This window comes from Equus caballus, chromosome X (assembly GCF_041296265.1).
Source record: "Equus caballus isolate H_3958 breed thoroughbred chromosome X, TB-T2T, whole genome shotgun sequence".
In the NCBI taxonomy this organism is placed as follows: Eukaryota; Metazoa; Chordata; class Mammalia; order Perissodactyla; family Equidae; genus Equus; species Equus caballus.
Genome location: NC_091715.1, coordinates 108,778,965 through 108,799,481, shown reverse-complemented (window position 1 = coordinate 108,799,481; position 20,517 = coordinate 108,778,965). Strand labels below are relative to the sequence as shown.

Genomic DNA, 20,517 nt, shown 5'->3' with positions numbered 1-20,517 from the left:
TATTATTGCATCCAAGAGGCAATACAGTGCAAAGGACATAGGCCACAAGCCACAAGGACATAGATTTGATGTTGCAGAGCTACCGTCTCCTAGTGATGTTATCTTGGACAAGCTGCTTAACCACTTAAAGCCTCAGTTTTGTCAGCTGTGAAAATGGGGATGCTAAGCTCTACCACCAATAGAAAGGTTGTAAAAATTAACTGAGCTGACATAGAGTCCTAGGAGAAGGTCCAGTACAGAGTTATTCCTTAATGAGTGATAATCATTATATTTCATATAATAATTACTATATTTATTACCCTGGGGTTAAGTAGAATTGCACCTTCTCTTCTGTCTCTGACAGTCTTGCCTTTTGATTCGCTTAATCTCCGTATACAGAAACTCCATATACCGAACCTAATTTCTAGTCCTCCTTGTGCTAACAGATCCTAGGACTAACCATCTTCTCAAGAGTTCTCTTGTCACAAATAAATCTATTTTCTTTTCTTATGTCCTCAGAAGCAACAGATAAAAGCTGGCTATTACTTATCCTCTGTTGTCCCTTGACAATTCATTAAGTTCTTTCTCTGCCATCTCGTCTCCAGCCTAAATAAACCATTCTCTTTCATCTTCTCCTATAAGGACTAAATCCTACACTTTTCATAAAATTGTTGCTTTTTTCCCCTGCTTTAAATTTCTTTACATCTTTCAGTTGTATATAATGTGATTGAATCTGCTTTGAAGTTCTAATTTTTGAAGCACCTAGTTATTTTTTTCTGCTGAAATGATGTTTTTACAAAGGTATACCTTGTATAAGCATATTACTCATACAGTGGGGAACCCAGACACACTTCTGCCCTATGTTGGCCACCCTAATTGCAGGCAAAATACTGCAGAAGAAATAACCTTTTGAGTGCTGAACTTGCAAACCTTAATATAAAGGGCCCCATTCAGACAGGCTCTCTGCACTGTCACCAAACACTAATGTGTGCCTTTCTTCCTGGGTCAGACGGCAATCTTAGCTGTGGATTGAATCTCAGCCCCCACCTCAGTTGTTTAGACATGTCTTTGAGGCCAAGACAGTCAGGAGAGTGTTGGCAGGGTGCGTGTCATTGCTGGCACTCCAGCAAACCTCATCTGGACTAGAAATGTAGCTCAAAAAGCCACTGGAACCTTAAGGGAATCTTTATCAGAAGAAAAAATCTCTTCAGAGATTGTAGGACTGCCACATTCTGGGCAAGCAGGCCTCAAACCCAAACCCACACCCAGCTTCCCTCCCCCGTTTATCATTTCTGCTTCCTGTCTCCTGCCTATCTTGCCAAAGCAAAGGGGAAGGCTATGTACTTGGACTCTAGACAAGGGAGAGGTATTTGGGGTAGGCTATCAACTGTACTGAGAGCCAAACCTGTATGTGGTAGATGGTGTACATATCTAGCGCTTACTATGCGCCAGGCAGTGGTCTAAGCACTTTTGTGTGTAATATCTCATTTGATCCTCACAACAAAGGAGGAACAGTTATTATCCCCATTTTACAGATGAGGAAACTGAGGCAGAGAAGTCAAGTGATTTTCCCAAGGATACATGGTAGTAAGTGGCGGAGCTTGAATTTGAACCTTGTTAGCCTGGCTCTAGAGTCCCAAGTTTTTGCACTATCTGGTGGGAGCTATTCATAGGAGTGTGACAAGGGCCTCTCCTAGTGCAGGAGAATAAAGAGAGGACATGTGTGGCACATTGGCATAGGCAGATAATCCTAAGAAGACAGTAACCACACTGCCCGTCTTTCCCCATCAAGGTCTCAACCTACCCACTCCCAACCACAGGGGAACACCCTCATTCCACCCTTCTCTCTTTCTAGGCTTAAAGAGGCCCGAGTGTAAATATCTACCTTCTTTCATTCAGCATACATTTGTCAAGCAATCACTAAGTACCTGGCACTGTGCTGTTGCTCAAGACATAATAGTGAACAAAACAGACGTGGAACCTGCCCTTGCAGAGTTTAGCGGGGAAGACAGACATTTATCACATAATGATGCAAGTAGATATAAAATCACAACTGTGTCACATGCTACAAAGGAAAGGTATTATAAAAGCCCATAATTGGGAGGGGTCGACCTAGTTAGGGAGGTGAAGGAAGACTCCTAGGACTGTCCCTCCAGCCTCAACTCACACCACATTCCTCTTCACTCTCTGCACCCCAGGGAGGTGCACAGGGATGAGTGACTTAAAAGTTAGGCAGATAACTGGTGGCAGTCCTGTCCTCCCAGGATTCCTGACTTCTGATTTTACCATGAAACCAGTCACCTCATGCTGTAGGAGTGTCTGTACTGTCCTTCCTGCATTATAGATGCTGCATGATACTCTAGTCTGGACTTTTCTTCTGAAGTAACTACCATACCTTACCATATTCTCCAATTTCAGTTCTTCAGCTTGTTTTAAAGGCCCTCTGTAAAACAGTCTGACCCTTCCTTAACCTGATACTCATCCTCTTTTCTCTGACACCAACACGCACACCTTCTTCTCTAGGCTGGCCGTTCTCTGTCCTGTAATATGCCGTGTTCCTTCCCACCTTCACCGCTGTTATGTGCTTCTCTTGACTCTTACTCCCCACAAGCTTGGAATAGCCTCCCTCCTCTTCTACTGATTAGAATCCTCCCCATCTTTCAAGAGCCCAGCTGAAGGCGCACCTCTTCTAGGTAGTCTTGCCTAACCCCTCTAATCCTCACTGATCTTGTTTGACCACTTTCAGGGCTTAGTGTGGTTCATAGAGTTCAGCATTTAAAAATATTTTCTTGTATTGTTCATTGTTTCCTGGGTCTTGGCTCCTCAACTAGAAAGTTCTATAAATAGAGGACCGTCTTCTTCCTCTGTTTCCACTAGAATAGTATTGAGCATATATCTTGTGATGAATTTATTAAAAGGAAAGAGAGCCACAGTTAGGAAAAGCTCTTGACAGCACTCCAAGTGCAGTGCTGGCTGGAGAGACAGGAGAAAAGATTGAACTCACAACTTACTCAACTCAAGCTCCTTTATCCAACGCATCTCCAGTGAGCCCAAGGAGAAAATTGAGTCTCTTTATAAAATCGAGATATTTCTGCTAACTCCTTCAAAGTAACTGAAACTGGAAGCAACTGCTTAAAAGCAATTTGTCAGTGTTCAAGACAACTGCCATTTTACCTAAGACTTCCAATTTCTTTCCGAAAAAGCAGCAAAATTACACCTCAGATGCCATCTCGGCTGCAATGCAGAGATCTCCAGGGAAGTGGTGTGTGAGATATTTCATTTTTTAATATCATAAAATTCTATCAAATTTTTCAAAATCAAAGAAAACTGGAGAAAATAACAGCAACTCCAAATATAGATCCTCACGTATCAGTCTAGAGTTGCTTTTGTTTTTGTCCTCATTTTCAGCAGAAACACTACCATCTCCTGGTCATAATGATAGAAAGGAAACATTGTTAGTGAGAAGCACTACTTAGAAAAATAAAAATTAGCTCAATAATTTTTGAGTTGGTATGCTCTCACCTAAACTTCCAAATGTGTTGAAACACTGATCTTTTCATGGCTAGGGAAGCCTGACCATCCTTAGTAATCCCTTTTCAAAAGTGAATCATTCATGTTCATGAATATGGGACCATCTTAGGTATTGTCTATCCTTGCCTACCTCTCCTCTTCTTTGAAATCCCCACTGGAAGCTTTCTTCTTCCATGGAAACTTTCCAGGTTGTTTTTGTTCTCTCTCCATCCCTTGCACTCAGAATTCATCTCCATGTGCCTGCTGACTGTCCCAGGACTCCCACCCCTCTGAGGTCATCATGTTTCTTCTTGGCATGTCTTTTATGTCTAGAATGTTTCTTCTTAGACAGAAACCCCTTCTAACAGTGGATGAGACAGCATTGACTTTCATACTGAGCTTAACAAATTAACAGCAATGATTCCTAATTGGCCATCTGGGATATCCTGTCAAGGTCAATAATGCCCCATCCTGTTGTGGTGTTGGAGGGTTTTTCATGTGTGTATGAGTCTGGTTCTACAACGAAAATAAGGAGTTCCTGGTGAAGCATTTCAAAGCAATGGTCTTTTCATGGATGGTTAAAGCCACCCTTCCTTCAGCGTTGTCCTTCTGACTACTTCAAGGGACGCTGCGACTGCCCAGAAACACACCGCTGGATATGCCCGCTACTCTCATTAGAATAGTCTTCATGACCTCAACATTTATAGAAATTAATCTTTCTTGACTGACAGTATAAATGGAGGAAAAAGAAACATGAGAAGGAAGAGTGATGTCAGGCAGAGGAATCATATTTGAATACAGTCGTACCCCCTTATCCACGGTTTTGCTTTCCGTGGTTTCTATTACCTGCGGTCAATGGCAGTCCAAAAATATTAAACGGAAAATTCCAGAAATAAACAATTCATAAGTTTTAAATTGCACACCATTCTGAGTAGCATGATGAAATCTCACATCATCCCACTCGGTCCTGGGTGGGACATGAATCATCCCCTTGTCCAGGGTATCCATGCTGTGTACGTTACTTGCCCATTAGTCACTTAGTAGCCATCTTGGTTATCAGATCGACTGTCTCGGTATCGCAGTGCTTGTGTCCAAGTAACCCTTATTTTACTTACTAATGTCCCCAAAGCCAACTTTATTATTATAGCCATGTGCTGCATAACGACATTTCAGTCAAGGACAGACTGCATATATGATGGTGGTACCATAAGATTAATACCGTATAGCCTAGGTGTGTAGTAGGCTATACCATCTAGGTTTGTGTAAGTACACTCTATGATGCCCACACAATGACTAAATCACCTAACAACACATTTCTGAGAACATATCCCTGTCATTAAGCAACACATGACTGTAGTTATTGTTGTTACTCTCTTAATGTGGCTAATTTATAAATGAAACTTTATCATAGGTATGTATGTATAGGAAAAAACATAGTCTATATAGGGTTTGGTACTATTCACTGTTTCAGGCATCCTTTGGGGGTCTTGGAACATATCCCCTATGGATAAGTGGGCTGTACTGTGTTATCTACACTACAACTGTAAGAACTCGCAAAGCCCAGGTCCCCATAGCCCAGAAAAAGTGGACAGTTGCTATAATTATCCAATTGATTCAAGCGAATTGCTGGAATGACTACATCCACTTTCGTTTTTGGCTTTGGCTGTTAAAACCAGACCCACATCCTCTACTCTCACCAAGTAGTCCAGTCCTCTTTGGATAGGGCCAGGAAGCCAAAGTGATGGTCACAGAAAGAAGAAGGACCTTAAACTGGCTGCTTTTCATTCCCGGGTTGAACAGGCAGTAAACATCAGTAGATCACTGAGTTTCCCTCTCCACCCTGCTTGTTATTTTCCATTTATGGATGTGGTAGCGCAGGACTCTATTTGGGTTCTTGGATTTTTACCACTCTGCTTTATGACTATGTAAATTGCACTGCCTCCCAGTGAAGCAGATATCTGTCTTCTTCAACCTCATTTTAAACCAAGAGAGAAAAACACAAACTCCTCCTCTAAAAAGATGAAAATAAGGAGAGGACTAGCATAATTATGAAAGAATCTAAGCCATTTCAGAAGGAATGAGCTGAAGAAATTTCTGCAGCCATTTTTTTTTGTATCTCCAGGATTCTGGCTTTAGAAATGTAATGATTTAGAAATAAAATGATTCCCTTTCTATGAGCATAAATTTTCTTTTTCTGCTAGGCTTCATTTGTTTGTTTAATCTAGATCCTTTCCTTTGTTAAATACCTAGCACACTTGTGGGAGTCCCTAAGTTGGGCTTTCCCTGTGTGTAAGCTACCCTTGAAAGAGGAGAAGGAGGGGCTGGCCCCGTGTCCGAGTGGTTAAGTTCGCGCGCTCCACTGCAGGCGGCCCAGTGTTTCATTGGTTTGGGTCCTGGGCGCGGAGGTGGCACTGCTCATCGGGCCACGCTGGGGCGGCGTCCCACGTGTGATAACTAGAAAGACCCACAATGAAGAATATACAGCTATGTACTGGGGGGCTTTGGGGAGAAAAAGGAAAAAAATTTGAAAAATCTGAAAAAAAAAGAAAGAGGAGAAGGAGGAAGAAGTGGAAGGAAAGGATGGGAAAACAGGGAGAGGCAATAATAGCTAACACTTACATAACACTCACAGCGTGCCAGGCACTATTCTAAGCTCTTTGCATATACTAATTCATTTCATCCTCAAACCCTATAGGGTAGGTATTACTGTCTACATTTTAGCAATAAGGAAATTGAGGCACAGAGAGGTTCATTTACTTGCCCAAAGTCACACAGGTAAGAAGGGGCAGAACCAGGAATTGGACCCAGGCAGTCTGACTCTGGGCTGTTCTCTTATCCATTACTGCTATGCTGCATCTCAGCTTGGGGATGTGAAACAATTTTGGGGACTCTTGTTAACTTTGAGGCTACTGAAGGAACAGACTTTGTGACAACTCTGCTCCCAGGGGCCAGATATGGTAACACTTCCAGCAGATTCATCGGGACTACTCTGGGATGCAAAGACCCCATTTATAGCCATAAACTTGGATCTGTGTAGTCACATCTCCATTGAAAGAGCAGAGCATGGGTCCTGGGCACCATCTAGCTCAGTTTTTTTATTCCCTCTCCCATGATTTCCTCCTGCAAACACATGCACTTTCACAATGCACTTTTTAAAAAGTACGTATTTCTGATTTTTCTGGATAAATGCTTTTGTACTCCTCTTCAGATTTGGCTTGCCACTGTTGGCAGGAGTCCTTCCTTGTCTGTGACTTGGTGTTTCTCAAGCAGATATTTTGTTTAAAGTGCTTAGAGCTTGTATTGACAGCCCAAACAATAAAATGCTTTATTTGACAATAAAGTATTTTCTAAGAAAAATGACCGCCCACTTCACAAGATGCTGGAGGACCTCTTGTAGTCCTATGTATCACTACTGGAAGCTCAGGTGTCTACCAATGGAGAATCCTTATACCAGTGTTCTTCAAAGCTTCCTTCAAATTTCAACACACTTGCTCCCTCTGAAAAGAATTTGGAGAATTAGATGTTTGGCATAGGCCCCCCCCAGAGTCATCTGCTTCCACTCCCTCTTTCATCTCCAGCTTGGTTATTGAGTACTAACTATAAAGTAGCCCAACCACAGAACCTGGAACGATCATTTTCTTCCTCTCTGCCCTCTCACAATTTCCCTCAAAATACTTTTAACTCTTTTCCCTGATTCTGCTGATTTCAACTTGTTCTTCTGAAAATACAGAAATCACTTTGTCTTGTCGCAGAGATCACTTCCCCCTGTCTTGAGGATTCATTTAATTTCTATTTGCCTTATGATTAGAGTGACCGTATAATTTATCATCCAAACTGAGACCCTTTTGAAAGTGAGAGGGGCAATCTTAATAATTATGCCTGCCAGAAAAAGAGGCATAAAACTGTGTTGTCCCAGATAAATCAAGACCTACGGGCACTCTATTTATTATGATGTGTGTGTTTCAGAAGTGGCCACATGCTGGCGTAGTTTTGCTGTCTGAGGCTTATCTTCATGGGTATCTCATAATCTCATTGTACATTTAGTCCTTTTGAGAGGATAGGGTTTAATTCTGTGACCTGGTTAAGCCAACCAGAGATTAATAGAAGCAATGGGAGCTATAAACAATCTGAATTTTAGCCTAGCTCTTGACCATTTTTCAAATAATTGTTCTCCATTTCTCCCATTACCAGAAAGCCAAGCCATTCCAGCTCCATAGGGTACCACTCAGAGGATAATTGAGGTTTGAATAAACAACACATGTGGCTTTTAAGGTTAAATGAATATTGTTTGACATACAGTACACCAGAGTTGTTTTTCATTTTGGTTTCAAAAATTGGTTAAAATTACCTCTTGTTGCTTCTCGGAATTAACTAGAATCCATCTGTCTCCATTAGAATCACTGTTGTTTTTTTTTTTTTAAAGCATTGGCTGAAAAAAGAGGCTCCCTCTCATGATCACTTGTCCAGTGAATCAGGGGCAAAAAACAAAGAAACGGGTTTTGTAGGGTACTGGTGCCTACTTTCTTCTTTTATGGATTTTGCCTCTTAGATATATCTAAGTTATATCTAAGGTATAATATCTAAGATTGTAAATGGACAAACCTATTTTCAGCTGTCCAGACAGACCCTGCCCAGGCCTAGAGAACCACTTATAGCCATAGAAAATGTGAACATCCAAGAAGATAATTCCAGTTTAACTATGGTTCAAATTATATGAAGTAACTAAAATGTTGAAACCTTTAGCAGCTATTTATAGCAGATTCAAGCTTAGAGAATGCCATTTTGATAACTTTGAAAGCTCAAAGGCAACAAAATACTGGTAGTTCCTACTTGAAAATATATATTCAGAAGTAATAGCTCTGGTAGTTTTTTTGTGTGGGGTTTTTTTTCTCTGTTTTTTATGATTTATTTTGAAGGTTCTTTTTTTTTCCCCTTCCTGCTTTTTCTCCCCAAAGACCCCCCAGTACATAGTTGCATATTTTTTTTGGCTGTGGGTCCTTCTAGTTGTGGCATGTGGGACGCCGCCTCACCGTGGCCTGATGAGCGGTGCCATGTCTGTGCCCAGGATCCAAACCGGCGAAACCCTGGGCCGCTGCAACGGAGCGCAGGAACTTAACCACTCGGCCATGGGGCCGGCCCCCTTCAGTAGTTTTTAATGAAGTGAAATAGTTCAATTTAGGTACACATGACTGTCTGAAAATGCTTAGGTGGTTGTGACACATTTATCTGAACTTGTGTTACAGGGTATTAATAGTCTGCTCCCACGTTTGATACTGACTTGCCTCGTCACGTTGCCATCTTGCCTCTGTTCATTTAACAGGGATTATATGCTTCTATATTGCTTTCCAGATTCTGACTGGACTATGAGTATTTTAAAACACCATTTAAAAGCCCTTTAAGACTCCATGGTCTAAATGCAATAAATTGAACTTCTCAGAAGGCCGTGCTGAGTAAACATTTCATGTCAATCCCAATCATTAATTTACATTAAAAAAGGACATTTGATGCGGACAGCTATTCTATCAGTTTTCTTTTGTAATTTGTTCTTTTTTGCCTACTTAGATTAGGCTTAAAACCACATCCTATAGCTTTTATATTTTGTTTTGCCATTTGCTTGTGAATCTTTTCTGATTTCAAATCTCTTGGGTCCCATGTTTTCATGTTTGCTCAGGACAAAGCTTAGACCCACCACTGCCACCTAAAATGGAATAAGTAAATCCAAGTTCATCCCCACTTAGTCACTGTCAAGGGCAGTGCCATTCCCTAGCTCTCCAGATTTGCAACCCAGAGTCATTTTATACTGTTTTCTCCTTTGCCTTCCTCCTTTATTATCAAATCTTCCATCAGGGTCTTATCATTTCCTTTTGATCAGAAGTGGTCTGATTTGCCCCTTCTTCTCCATTATTTTATAGATTTTCATGGCTTATCACATATTACTATGACAGTCTTCTAGTCAGCCTCCCAAATTCCAGTTGCTCCCCAACTAGTGGACACTCCATTGCCAAGATAAGCTTCCGCAAATATCACTTTTACCATTAGAACCTCTACATAAAGATTGGTAACAGGATCAAATGTGAATTCTTCAGCCTCTTTTTGAAGTCCATGCAGCAATTATTTACCACCCTTACCTCAACAACCAGTCCCCCTCCCTTCCTCCCTCCTTCACTCTCCCTCTCCTTCTCCCCCTCCCTCTCCACTAGCCCCATTTCTCCTTTCACATCTGAGGTTTCTACTCAAGCCACATCTTGCTTGCTGTCTCCAGTATGTGACTTGCTATTTCCCAAGCTCTGGCCCTTTGCAAATGCCATTCCCTTCAGTTGAGATACCCTCTGCCCACATCACTGTCTGTTTATACCCTGCATTTATCTGCTTCTAAAAATGTGACTTAACAGTTCTTTTGGGAAGCTTTCCATGACTACATCTGGCCGCTTGCTCCACCTGTTCAGTATCTCCTAAGCACATATATTCCATTTGTATTTTCAGTTGTTACCCTGTGTGTGTGTGTTTTTAGGCTATTTCCTATATTGATTTCCTGTCACCTCCACACAGGTTGTATATGTCTTGAGGGCAAGGGCATGTCCTGTTCTCTCCTCCTCCTGCCTTAACATCAGGCTCTCCGCTCGAGAAGCATCCAGTGCATGTTAACAGACTTTGGGGAATTACGTTCTAGATAAAAACAGAGGGGAAATCATCTTCACTCTTACAGGGTCATTTAAGTTTCCACATAGTCTGCATCCAGTCTGTGTCTACCATCTTTACTCAGACATGGAATAACCAGGAAGAGGCGAGTATACTATTGCCCAAGCACTTAATTCTGTATTTTTGACTGCAGTTCAATTCAGTACATATACTGAGCACCTGATGTGTACCCAGAAATATGCTAAAGTGCTCCAGCCCAGTTATTCACAAACTCCTGCACACATCAGAATCCCTGGGATGGCTTGTCAAAACCCAGATCACTGACCCCCCACCCCGGAATCTTTGACTTAGTAGGTCTGGAGTAGGGTCCGAAAGTTGGCATTTCTAACAAGTTCCCAGGTAATGCTGATGCTGCTAGTCCAGACACCACACTCTGAGAACCAATGATGTAGTCAGTACGGAGGGGGCGTCTAAGACATGGTCTCTGGTTTCAAGGGATTTACAGTCTCTTTAGGGAAGCAAGGCAAGCTTAGGAAATATTTAACAGCCAAAAATATTGTACAGTGTTTTAGTATTCATTCATTCAACAAATATTGACACTATCTACATGCCCAGCACTGTTCTAGGCACTGGAGTTACATCAGTGAACATGATAGACAAAAATCCTTGTTCTCATAGGAGAATTCTAGTGAGAGAAAACAGACAATAAATAAAATATATAAAATGTACAATAGTGATAAGTGCAAAGAAGGAAAAGAAAAGAAGGATAATAAAAACCAAAAGGGGATTGAAATTTTAGATAGGTGGTCAGAGAAGGCCTCCCAATTCCATCATTTGACAAGTATTTCTTGAGTGACTGCTATGTGCCAGGCACTGTTATAGATGATGGTGACAGCCATGAATAACGCAAACAATAAACCCTGCCCTTGCAGAATGGACACACTTATTTGGGAGCCAGGTAAGCTGGTATTTTGGGTATTAACGCTCATCAACTCATTATGTGACTGTGAATGGCTATACACCCTCTTTGAGCGTTGGTTTCTCCATCTGTTAAATGGAGCAGAGCAGTTGGACAACGTTATGCTTGTACATCTCTAAGGCTATAGAATGCTAAGTCCTTCAGGAGATCAGAAATATGTAAGAGTACTTGAGGAAGACTTAGTAAAGGAGGAAAAACTTAATGGTTTTCATAGGCATGGGGAGTTCTGGGGGGTGGGAGGTGGGAAGGTAATTTCAGAAGAAGAATAACGTGAGCAAAAACATGCAAGCAAGAATGGGAGCCACGTTTTAAATGAAGAGCAAGGAGGTCAAAGGGTTCCCATTGTATAATAGCTGAGATAGTTGGGTAGGAGGTAGATGCTCAGCAAAGATGAGGTGGGGGCTAATTACAGAGAGTCTTGCCTGGGAACTCACTGAGGGTTTTGATCAGGAAATGATACAATTATACAATCAAAGTGGTGTTTTAGGACGATTAACCTAGCAACCAGTTAAATCTTCAAAATTCATATTTTTTTTCCATAAGATGACCTTTGAATCATGGAGAGTTAAAGCCATACTTTGTTGTATGTCACTGTCTAATGATAATATTGCTATCAAACTAATTTTAAGGTCTTTTTCAAGCCCTAAAAGCCAAAGATGTTATGTAATTTTCCCTAGCAGTATTACACATGATTGAACCAGTAACATGTTACTGTTTAGACTTAGGTTTTGAAAGTTTCAGAGATGCATTAGAACAGAAAATCCTTAATGCTTATATCTTTTTCTATTCCTTGTTATCCCATGAAATATATGATTGACTCTATATTGGGTTTATCCTCAGGCAGATTAGATAGATAGATAGATAGATAGATAGATAGATGTAGAGATAGATATAAGACATATATTCACAGAAACACACACACATATAAATAGTACTCATGTAGAGTGACGCAAACATCTCTAAGACCAAGCTCTTCTCATCAGCTTGCTTGGTCCTAGATAATACAAGGTAATATTCTTGGAAGCTGAGGAACGTCTGTACCTGTTTTGTGAATTTTGCCCTCCAGGCTAAAAGTAGAATCCTGCTCCTAAAAAGAGTTACTTTGGAAGATGGCAATGATAGGGGTTCGCTGTTCAAAGAGTGGACTTACAGACCTAGAGAAAGCTGTGGCAGGCAAAAACAGAAGTACATCTTGGATATTGGTTATGTAAACACTCCAACCATAGCGAGTTTTATCCTAACTTTCATATCAGGTCATAACTTCTCAGAGACATAATGGTGAATTTAACAAATCATGACAGACCAAGTCCTCAAAACTCTCACTTTTTTAAGGGTAGTTTAAACACAAGTTAAATATGCCTACAAAATACTTAACTGTTACTGGAATAAAATAAGCAAAAGTGACAAATGATGGCTATATTAAAGTAGAAAGTGATTATTTTCCCTTTTATTTTCCAAATTATGTGTAATGTTGCTGGAAAGTCTATTTTAGAAAGTGGCAACTTTCTCGGGAGTTGTTTTGAAAAATGAGGCACACCCAAAGAGAAATCTTTCAGTGGTGCTCTTTGAAGGACTGCCACAACAGCTAAAACATCTGGAGAACTTTGAGATCATAGAACCAAAATGTTACTGGGTCACAAGGGTGATATTTTTTCCTTCTATGTATGGATGATTCTTTCTTTATTTCTTTTTAATCAACAGGAGAAGGAGAATTGTCGTGGGAACATTCTGATGGTGATATCTTTCGGCAACCTGCCAACAGAGAAGCAGTAAGTGTGAATAGTTCAAATAATTCAACGCTCCACAGCATCAGGCCAAACTTTCTTCTCTCCATGGTTACTATCCCAGCAACTCCATAAAAGGGCGCATTTTTAAAACCATTTTTCTTCCCTTTCCTCAGAAATTCGAATGGCATCATTACCAACCTATAGCCTTTTAAATGCACTGTATAATTGGTAAGCAGGCCAGGACACAGAGAAATCATAGCCTTAGCCCTTAGGAGCCCTTCATCTAGATCAGATGTTGGTGCCCTTTCAGGATGACTTGCCAAAACTTTGTCTTCTGTAAGGGAGGCAGATCGCTACCCCTATCCTCAACAGGAAGGACTTTCTGTGGGATTGTAAGGCAGGGCAGCCCATCCTTTTGGCAGAGGGACTTTAGACATGTCCACTTAACCTCTATCCTAAGCCTTAGCTCTTAGTCATACAGCTTGAAGAGCGGAAAGGCAGCAGACCAGATTCTCCTTCCTCAGCCTGCAACATCTTCTCATTTCCATTCTCAGCACTAATTTCAGAAAAAGCTTTATGAGTAGGCATCTCTCTACATAGGGTAATAGCATCTCTTGTTCCTTTGTATTTTGAAGTAATTAACAAAATAGAATGTCTCTCTAACAAATTTGTGTCTAAGTACAGCAACACTTCAAAGTTCTTAAAATCTGAAAAGGAGATGTTCCGATTCAAAGAATATATCATATTAAAGGACTTAAGAAAAGTATACAAAATGTACAAAGGCACTCATTGCACATAAATGGGTATTCATTGTGCCCTGGTACAAAAAAAGCGCACAGGGGCATTCAATGCAGCATTATTTTGATAAGAGCAAAACAAATGGAGACAATCTAAATGTCTGTCAATAGGAGCTTGGTTAAATACACCCAATCTATGGGGCACTGTGCAAGTGTTAAAAAAAATGCAGTGCATCGAAGTGCAGTAAAGTGGAGGGATCTCCAAGATATATTATGTAAATAAAACAAGGTGCAGGATACAATTTATCTTGTCATATCCTTATGTAAAGATTGTGTGTGTGCATGTATGTAAAGGCATATGAAAAGTCTGGAAGGTCACATACCAACATGTTAAGAGTGGTAATGTCAGAGGGGTGAAAATGGGCAGGAGGAAAGGTTGATTTTGAGTTTTTACTTTATGTCTTCTGTATTATTTGATGTTTTGCAATGAACATGAATTAGTTTTGTAATAAATAACATTTAATGATTTTCTAAAACCTTTTGAGTTAGTTTTAAACGCACTTTGGATATAAGGCAAGAGTCTAGGAAATTATAGGGCAGGCCCGAGGATAGTGAGGGTATGAGGAAGGTGTTGATAGGGGACATAATAAAATGACCAATACAAACATCACAGTGTTGCTTAGGCCATGCTTCCCAGTTATCACATGTGCCACTTTTGCTTTGCATTGTCCCCAGCTTGCCAACACCCTCAGCAGTGAGGTGAAATGATTCATATTTTCTTTCTTTCTTTTTTTTTTTGAGGAAGATTAGCCCTGAGCTAACATCTGCCAATCCTCCTCTTTTTTGCTGAGGAAGACTGGCCCTGAGCTAACTTCCGTGCCCATCTTCCCTTACTTTATACGTGGGACGCCTACCACACCATGGCGTGCCAAGCGGTGCCATGTCTGCACCCAGGATCCGAACCGGTGAACTCCAGGCCGCCGAGAAGCGGAACGTGCGGACTTAACCGCTGTGCCACCGGGCTGGCCCCTCATATTTTCTTTATTCTCTAGTCGTATTATTTTCTAGACATTGCTGTTTCTGAGTGAGCATAGAAGGATTGTGGGTAGAGTAGAGAATAATACTCTGGATGTCTCAAAAAAGGAGCTCTCTTGCAAGAGAGGGTGGGCTTCTCAGTTTTCAGAGTAATATAGACCCTGAGGAAAGATTTTCTCCATCCAGCTCTATCTGCTTTGTAATAAGTGAGATTCCTTCCAGATCCTAACAGGAGATGATGTCAGTCTCCATCTTCTGTGTTGTAAATTTCCTTTTTCTCAGCCCCAATTTTTTATTGTGGTAGGAAATTGAGAGTAGCTAAATTAGTTGCTGTCAACCAGATGCCATTTTAAACCAAATTCAGGTCTCAGTCACCTTAAGCTGTGTGCCTTACTTAAGCTGGGTTTCTTAGCCCCCAACACTTAGCACTGTGGCCACCTCAGCAGTTTTGCTGGTAATGCCATTAATTAGACTTCCTTCCTGACTTTGTCTTATGCTGCTCCCAACTCCATCCCTTGTGTAAGCCTCATCGTTCTTCCTAAGCTGCTGGTGATAGGGCTGGACTTAATCCAGTACTTCCTGTAGCAAAAGAGGTCAGATACAGAATGCAGGGCCTTGAAATAGTTATTGATTTTCAAAGGAGTTCAAGACCTATCTTTAGAAACAAACGTTTGGGCCTGGTAGACCAAATCTCCAGATGGTTCCACTTTATTATAAATAAATATTTTCCTTTGTTCTAAAAGGGGTAGATATTGTGGGATATGATTTGAATAATAAATAGCATCTGTAGTAATGGAGAACTATGTACCTGGCACATAGTAGGCACCCAGTAAATATGTGTTGAGTGAATGAGTGTGGAAGGTGGACTGAAATAGGGGGGTGGGGAGTGGGGGGGACTTTTCATTAACATTAATGCACAGGAATTTGCCCCAAATAAGAGAGAAATCCTTCAAACTTGTTTTCTCTTGACTAGCCAAAAATTAGGAGGTGGGAGAATCCCTTGTTAATATCCTTCATAGGCCCAGCTTTCTGCATGGGAGAAAAATGGCAGCCCTAACAACACATTTCCTATTCAGTAGACTGTTCCTTTAGTAGGCTGTTCCTGTTTACAGGGAACCATCAAAAATCTCGGTTCAACAGAAACACAGATGATTGTTTTATTTTGCCAAGTGAGCTGAAAACCATCACTTTACCAAGTTTTATGAAGTGCATAGAAAGGAGAACCAGTGGTTCAATTATGACTCCTTTGTAAAAGCGTGAAATGGTTTCCGTTTGATTTTTATATCATAATTTCACATGAATTGATCCTAGTACCATCGTATGTGTGTGTGTGAGTGTGTGTGTGTGTGTGTGTTATGTTGGGAGAGAGAAGTAGGAGCGGGGTCGAAAGCCAAAACATGAAAGCAACCATAATTTTGTTTTGGACAACACCCAAACTGATTTTTGTCCCCAATAGATTACTCAGAGATTTACCATTAGAAAAGTAGAGGAGTTTGTGATAAAAACAATATGAAACAGATAAAAACGCATGTCTCATTCACATTGTAAGAACAGTGGTTTGGGAAGGAAACTGGGCTAAGTGTCTCCCAGACAGGGATAGATGTAGGTTACCAGTGACTACAATATAATGTACTCATGGCTTTGTAGATTAGAACAAATTTTTTTAATTAAATTAACCTTTTTAATTTAAATTAAAATTTTTATTTTTTAATTGAACTTAAACGTTTTATTTTGTGATAACTGTAGATTTATTTGCAATTGCAAGCGATAATACAGAGAGATCATGTCTGCCCTTTACCAGTTGCCCCCAATGGTAACCTCTTGCAAAACTATAAAACAGGATAACAACCATGAAGGCACTTTTAAGGCCGTTTCTGAACTTTCATGTTTTCCTGTCTCTGCCAATAAAATGCTTATATATTAGGCCTTAGAACAAGTAAGGAAGAAATTCCTGGGGAATTTGTACAATGGTGGGAATTTTCCATCACCAGAAAAGAACTGTGTAAGAGCCACCTCAAAAGCCTGAGATATTTGTCAGTCCTTCATGTCACTAAATTAAATAATACCAAAATATTGAGCAGAATAAAATAAACCATAGCTATGTGATCATTCCTACCTAACTAGTTTTGACCTGCTCTCTCAAGCAGGCTATTCACAGTTGGTTTTGAAGATGAGCTCCAATTTCACTTACAACTCCAAGGCGTTAATGCCTTTTTCTCCTTTGCTGTAAGTTACAAGGTCAGAATGGCCCCTGGTAAGCTTTTTCCGTTTGTTTAGGGGAGCAACTCTAAAAGAGCCATTATTCTTTTCTTTCTTTCTTTTTTTTTTTTTACTTGGGTCATACTGGTTTATAACACTGTGTAAATTTCAAGTGTACCTCATTATATTTTTGCTTCTGTATAGACTGCATAATGTTCACCACCAGAACTCTAGTCTCCATCCATCACCATACACATGTGCCCCTTTACCCCTTTCATCCTCCCCCAACCCCCTTCCCCTCTGGTAACCACCAATCTGTTCTCTGTATCTGTATGTTTGTTTATCTTCCACATATGAGTGAAGTCATACAGTATTTGTCTTTGTCTGACTTCCTATTGATGGAAGAATGGATAAAGAAGATGTGGTATAAATATATATATATATATATATATATATATATGGAATACTACTCAGCCATAAAAAACGATGAAATCTTGCCGTTTGCGACAACATGGATAGACCTTGAGGGTAGTATGCCAAAAGAGCCTTTACTCTTAAGCCAAAATCACACATCACCACCCCCACTTCCAGGCCCAAACAGAAGATCCTTTGTCAGTGATTCTCAACAGTGGCTTCAAATTAGAGTTCCCTGAGGAGAATATAAAAATCCTGATGCCCAGGCCTCACTCCAGACCAACACTCCAGACCAACTCTATCAGACTCCTTGTGGTAGGCCCCAGGAATCAGTATTTTCATACCTCCGTGGGTGATTCTTTGCGCAGCTGAGGTAGAGACAAGTGGCATGTGTGGTTGTGAACACTGTAGCAAACTTATATATCTGAAAGAACTTTTCTTTGGAGCAGCTTTTAGCCAAATGTTTGTGAATCACTGAGTTTGACCAGACATTTTCTGTCCTACTTTCTCTTCCTCTTGTTCATCTTCCTCTCTCCTTCCCCCCATTCCCACTCTCCTGCCATCTCCAAAAACTCAGCCTTCACTGTCACCCTGAATAAAACCACTCTCCTCCCTAGCTTCAGTTTCTCTGTCTGTAAAACAAAAGACCTAAATAAGATGAGGTTCTGAGGGGCTGACTGGTGTATCATAGGGCCTCTGATCAAAATCCCTGAGTTTTTGTGTGTTTTTTTTTTTTTTGGTCTTGAATCAGTTTTCTACCCTTACCATATGTCCAGAGTCTGAGTCCCTGGTACCAAAAAACAGCATTTTAGTTTGTGTTCACCATCATGAATCAGAGAACTTCTTGTACTTGCAGCTTATCATGGGTCAGCAAGCTTCCCTCTCAAATTCTAGCCCTGTTAAACTCCTTCCTTTTAGCATCAGTAGGACACCCACCAGCCAAACTGTCCTCTCTGTATTCCTTTGGCAAAATTTTGCCAAACTCCAGAAAGGACAGAACAATCTGTATTGGCCTTTGTGGAATGTGAGTGATTATGGCAGAAAAAGACATATGAGCCATTGTGGGAATGAAAAATATTTGCACTGAGAATCCCATCTGTGTGCATGATAATAAATTGATGCAAATTCTTATTTGTGTGAGGTTTTATAGTGGTGCACCAGCTTGGGCTCTTCTTAAGTATAGGTAATAATGTTCTCTTTCTCTTACCCCAGCTCCTGTTCACTCTCCTCCCAGCAATGCCTCTACCCGACCAAGAGAGTGATAATAATTCCCAAAGCTAAACTTGCAACATGTGTGTCTATGGAACATAACTATAATAAATGTTTTATGGGATGGTTGGTTCAGGGGACCCTATAACTACCTTCTCATTGTTCCCTGTTATTTCTATCACTGAGTATAAGGATCTTCCTTTTTAATTGCCTGTGAAAGATTTTTTTAATGGGTTCACCCCTCCTTTACCCCTAACAAATGCCCCTAAAACATAATGTCACTTGGCTTTAAGCCTTGAGGTTCTATTCTTCATTAATTACAACCCCCTCTGCCCCTATTCTACCTCAGCTCCTGGGAGAGGGGTGGGTAGCAGAATAGTGGGCTCAGCATGTGTCTTGAGCCCTTGCTGAAAGAGCAATGATTGGATTACTTGTACTACAAGACTCCAAGCTTTCATTAGGGATCACAGCTTTCATTCATTCATTCAACAAGGATTTGGTAAGCACCTTCTAGATGCTAGACACTGGTCTAGGCACTGGAGACATAGCAGTGAACAGGACAAAGTCCTCACCTCTGCGGAGCTGACGTTCTAGTACTGTCATGCACAGTCAGTTCTTCTCTCTCTAAAATGTCGAGGGTGTCTGTGCTCTATAAAACGTCTAGGGTATCTGCTCTATGATCTCATGTCATTGCCTGCATTTCCAGTCTCAGTACATCTTATCTAGACTATGCTTGGTTTGTCTCTTCCTCCTATCCAGTTCACACTGCACATTATCAGGGTTCATTGCTTTGAAACACAGTTCTGATTTTTTCTCTATTTAAAAAAAAAAAAACCTCAAAGACGTCTACACCCTCGCCCGTGTTGCCTACCAAATAAAGTCCTCACCCTTTAGCCTGTCATTTAAAGTCCTCCATGATCTGGCTCCAACCCACTTTTGGAATGTTATCCTTCAACTGTTCCCTTTTATGGTCTCTATGTTCTCTGCTACACCTTCTTAACTTGGAAATCTCTGCCTGGAATATTCCTCACCAACTCTGCCTGTAAAAAGTCTCCTCACCCTTCATAGCCCAGATCACAAACCCTCCCCGACTAGAAGCTCTCTTTCTCATCCTAATTTGCACAACATTTTACACTTTTCCTGTGGCCTCTGTCATATTCTGCCTTGTGTTGCAGGCTAGTGCCTTAATTCTTAAACCCGAATGTGAGATTCTTGGGGGCAGGAAAGACACTTTACCCATTTTGGTTGTTTTCTCCCTCAGGAGTTTGTCTGTGAATCTAACCCAGTCTTCTCCAGGGAGAGAGAGAAATCTCAGCACGTCGCCAGTGCTGCTCTTACTTCACGTCCCTATTTCTCTTTTGGTGTGGGTGGACCTGCAGCTAAGAAGAGCTCATGACTAAAAATCATCAAATAGCTTCTAATGTATGTAAGTCTATCTCTGCCTTCTCACTGGTGAATTTTGGGGGCTGAATTTGTCCTTGTCATTTTACAGAGACATTCTTACCACCGCTCTCACTATGATTCTCCACCAAGCCGACAGGCTGGAGGTCTGCCCCGCTTTCCTGGGGCCAGAAGTCACCGGGGAGCTCTTATGGATTCCCAGCAAGCATCGGGAACCATCGTGCAAATTGTCATCAATAACAAACACAAGCATGGACAAGGTAAGGGACATGCTCCTTTTGTATTCTATCCACGTCAGGGCTTCAGCAGCCCTGGTCATCGGAGGGCTAGAGCTGAGAAAGGACCCTTTCTCCCATGCATATCATACATTCACATGTGGATCACTCACCATCAAGTCTAGAAAGTAGCGATGGACTTGGACGAGTGACTCCAGGGGCCTCTTAGGACTTCCTTAAATACAGACTAAAGAGCATAGGTTATGTTTCAGGTGTATCTGTCCTTATTTAGGACAAAAGACAAGAAAGGAGTAAATCTAATGCAGCCTCCAGCATTTTCTTAGTTGCCCCTGGGAGTTGGAGGTCCTTGGGAAAATTCCTCGGGTCTTTAACAGAATGAGAGGTTGTTTGTTTTCCAGCAGGGCACCCAATATTCAAAGGTATTCAGTGCCAAATGCTTCTGAAGCTCTTAT

At 41.0% G+C, this 20,517-nt stretch overlaps 1 protein-coding gene across 8 annotated transcripts in view; it reads left to right on the top strand.

Annotated features, from left to right (window-relative positions):
- CHRDL1 (chordin like 1) overlaps positions 1 to 20,517 on the top strand; it is a 112,232-nt gene that overhangs the window by 74,292 nt on the left and 17,423 nt on the right. For all 8 annotated transcript variants that reach the window (XM_005614419.4, XM_070258245.1, XM_014729087.3 and 5 more), the window contains exons 7-8: positions 12,809 to 12,876; positions 19,921 to 20,089. In XM_005614419.4, coding sequence (XP_005614476.1) covers positions 12,809 to 12,876; positions 19,921 to 20,089 — 237 coding nt within the window. The remainder of the gene's footprint in view (positions 1 to 12,808; positions 12,877 to 19,920; positions 20,090 to 20,517) is intronic.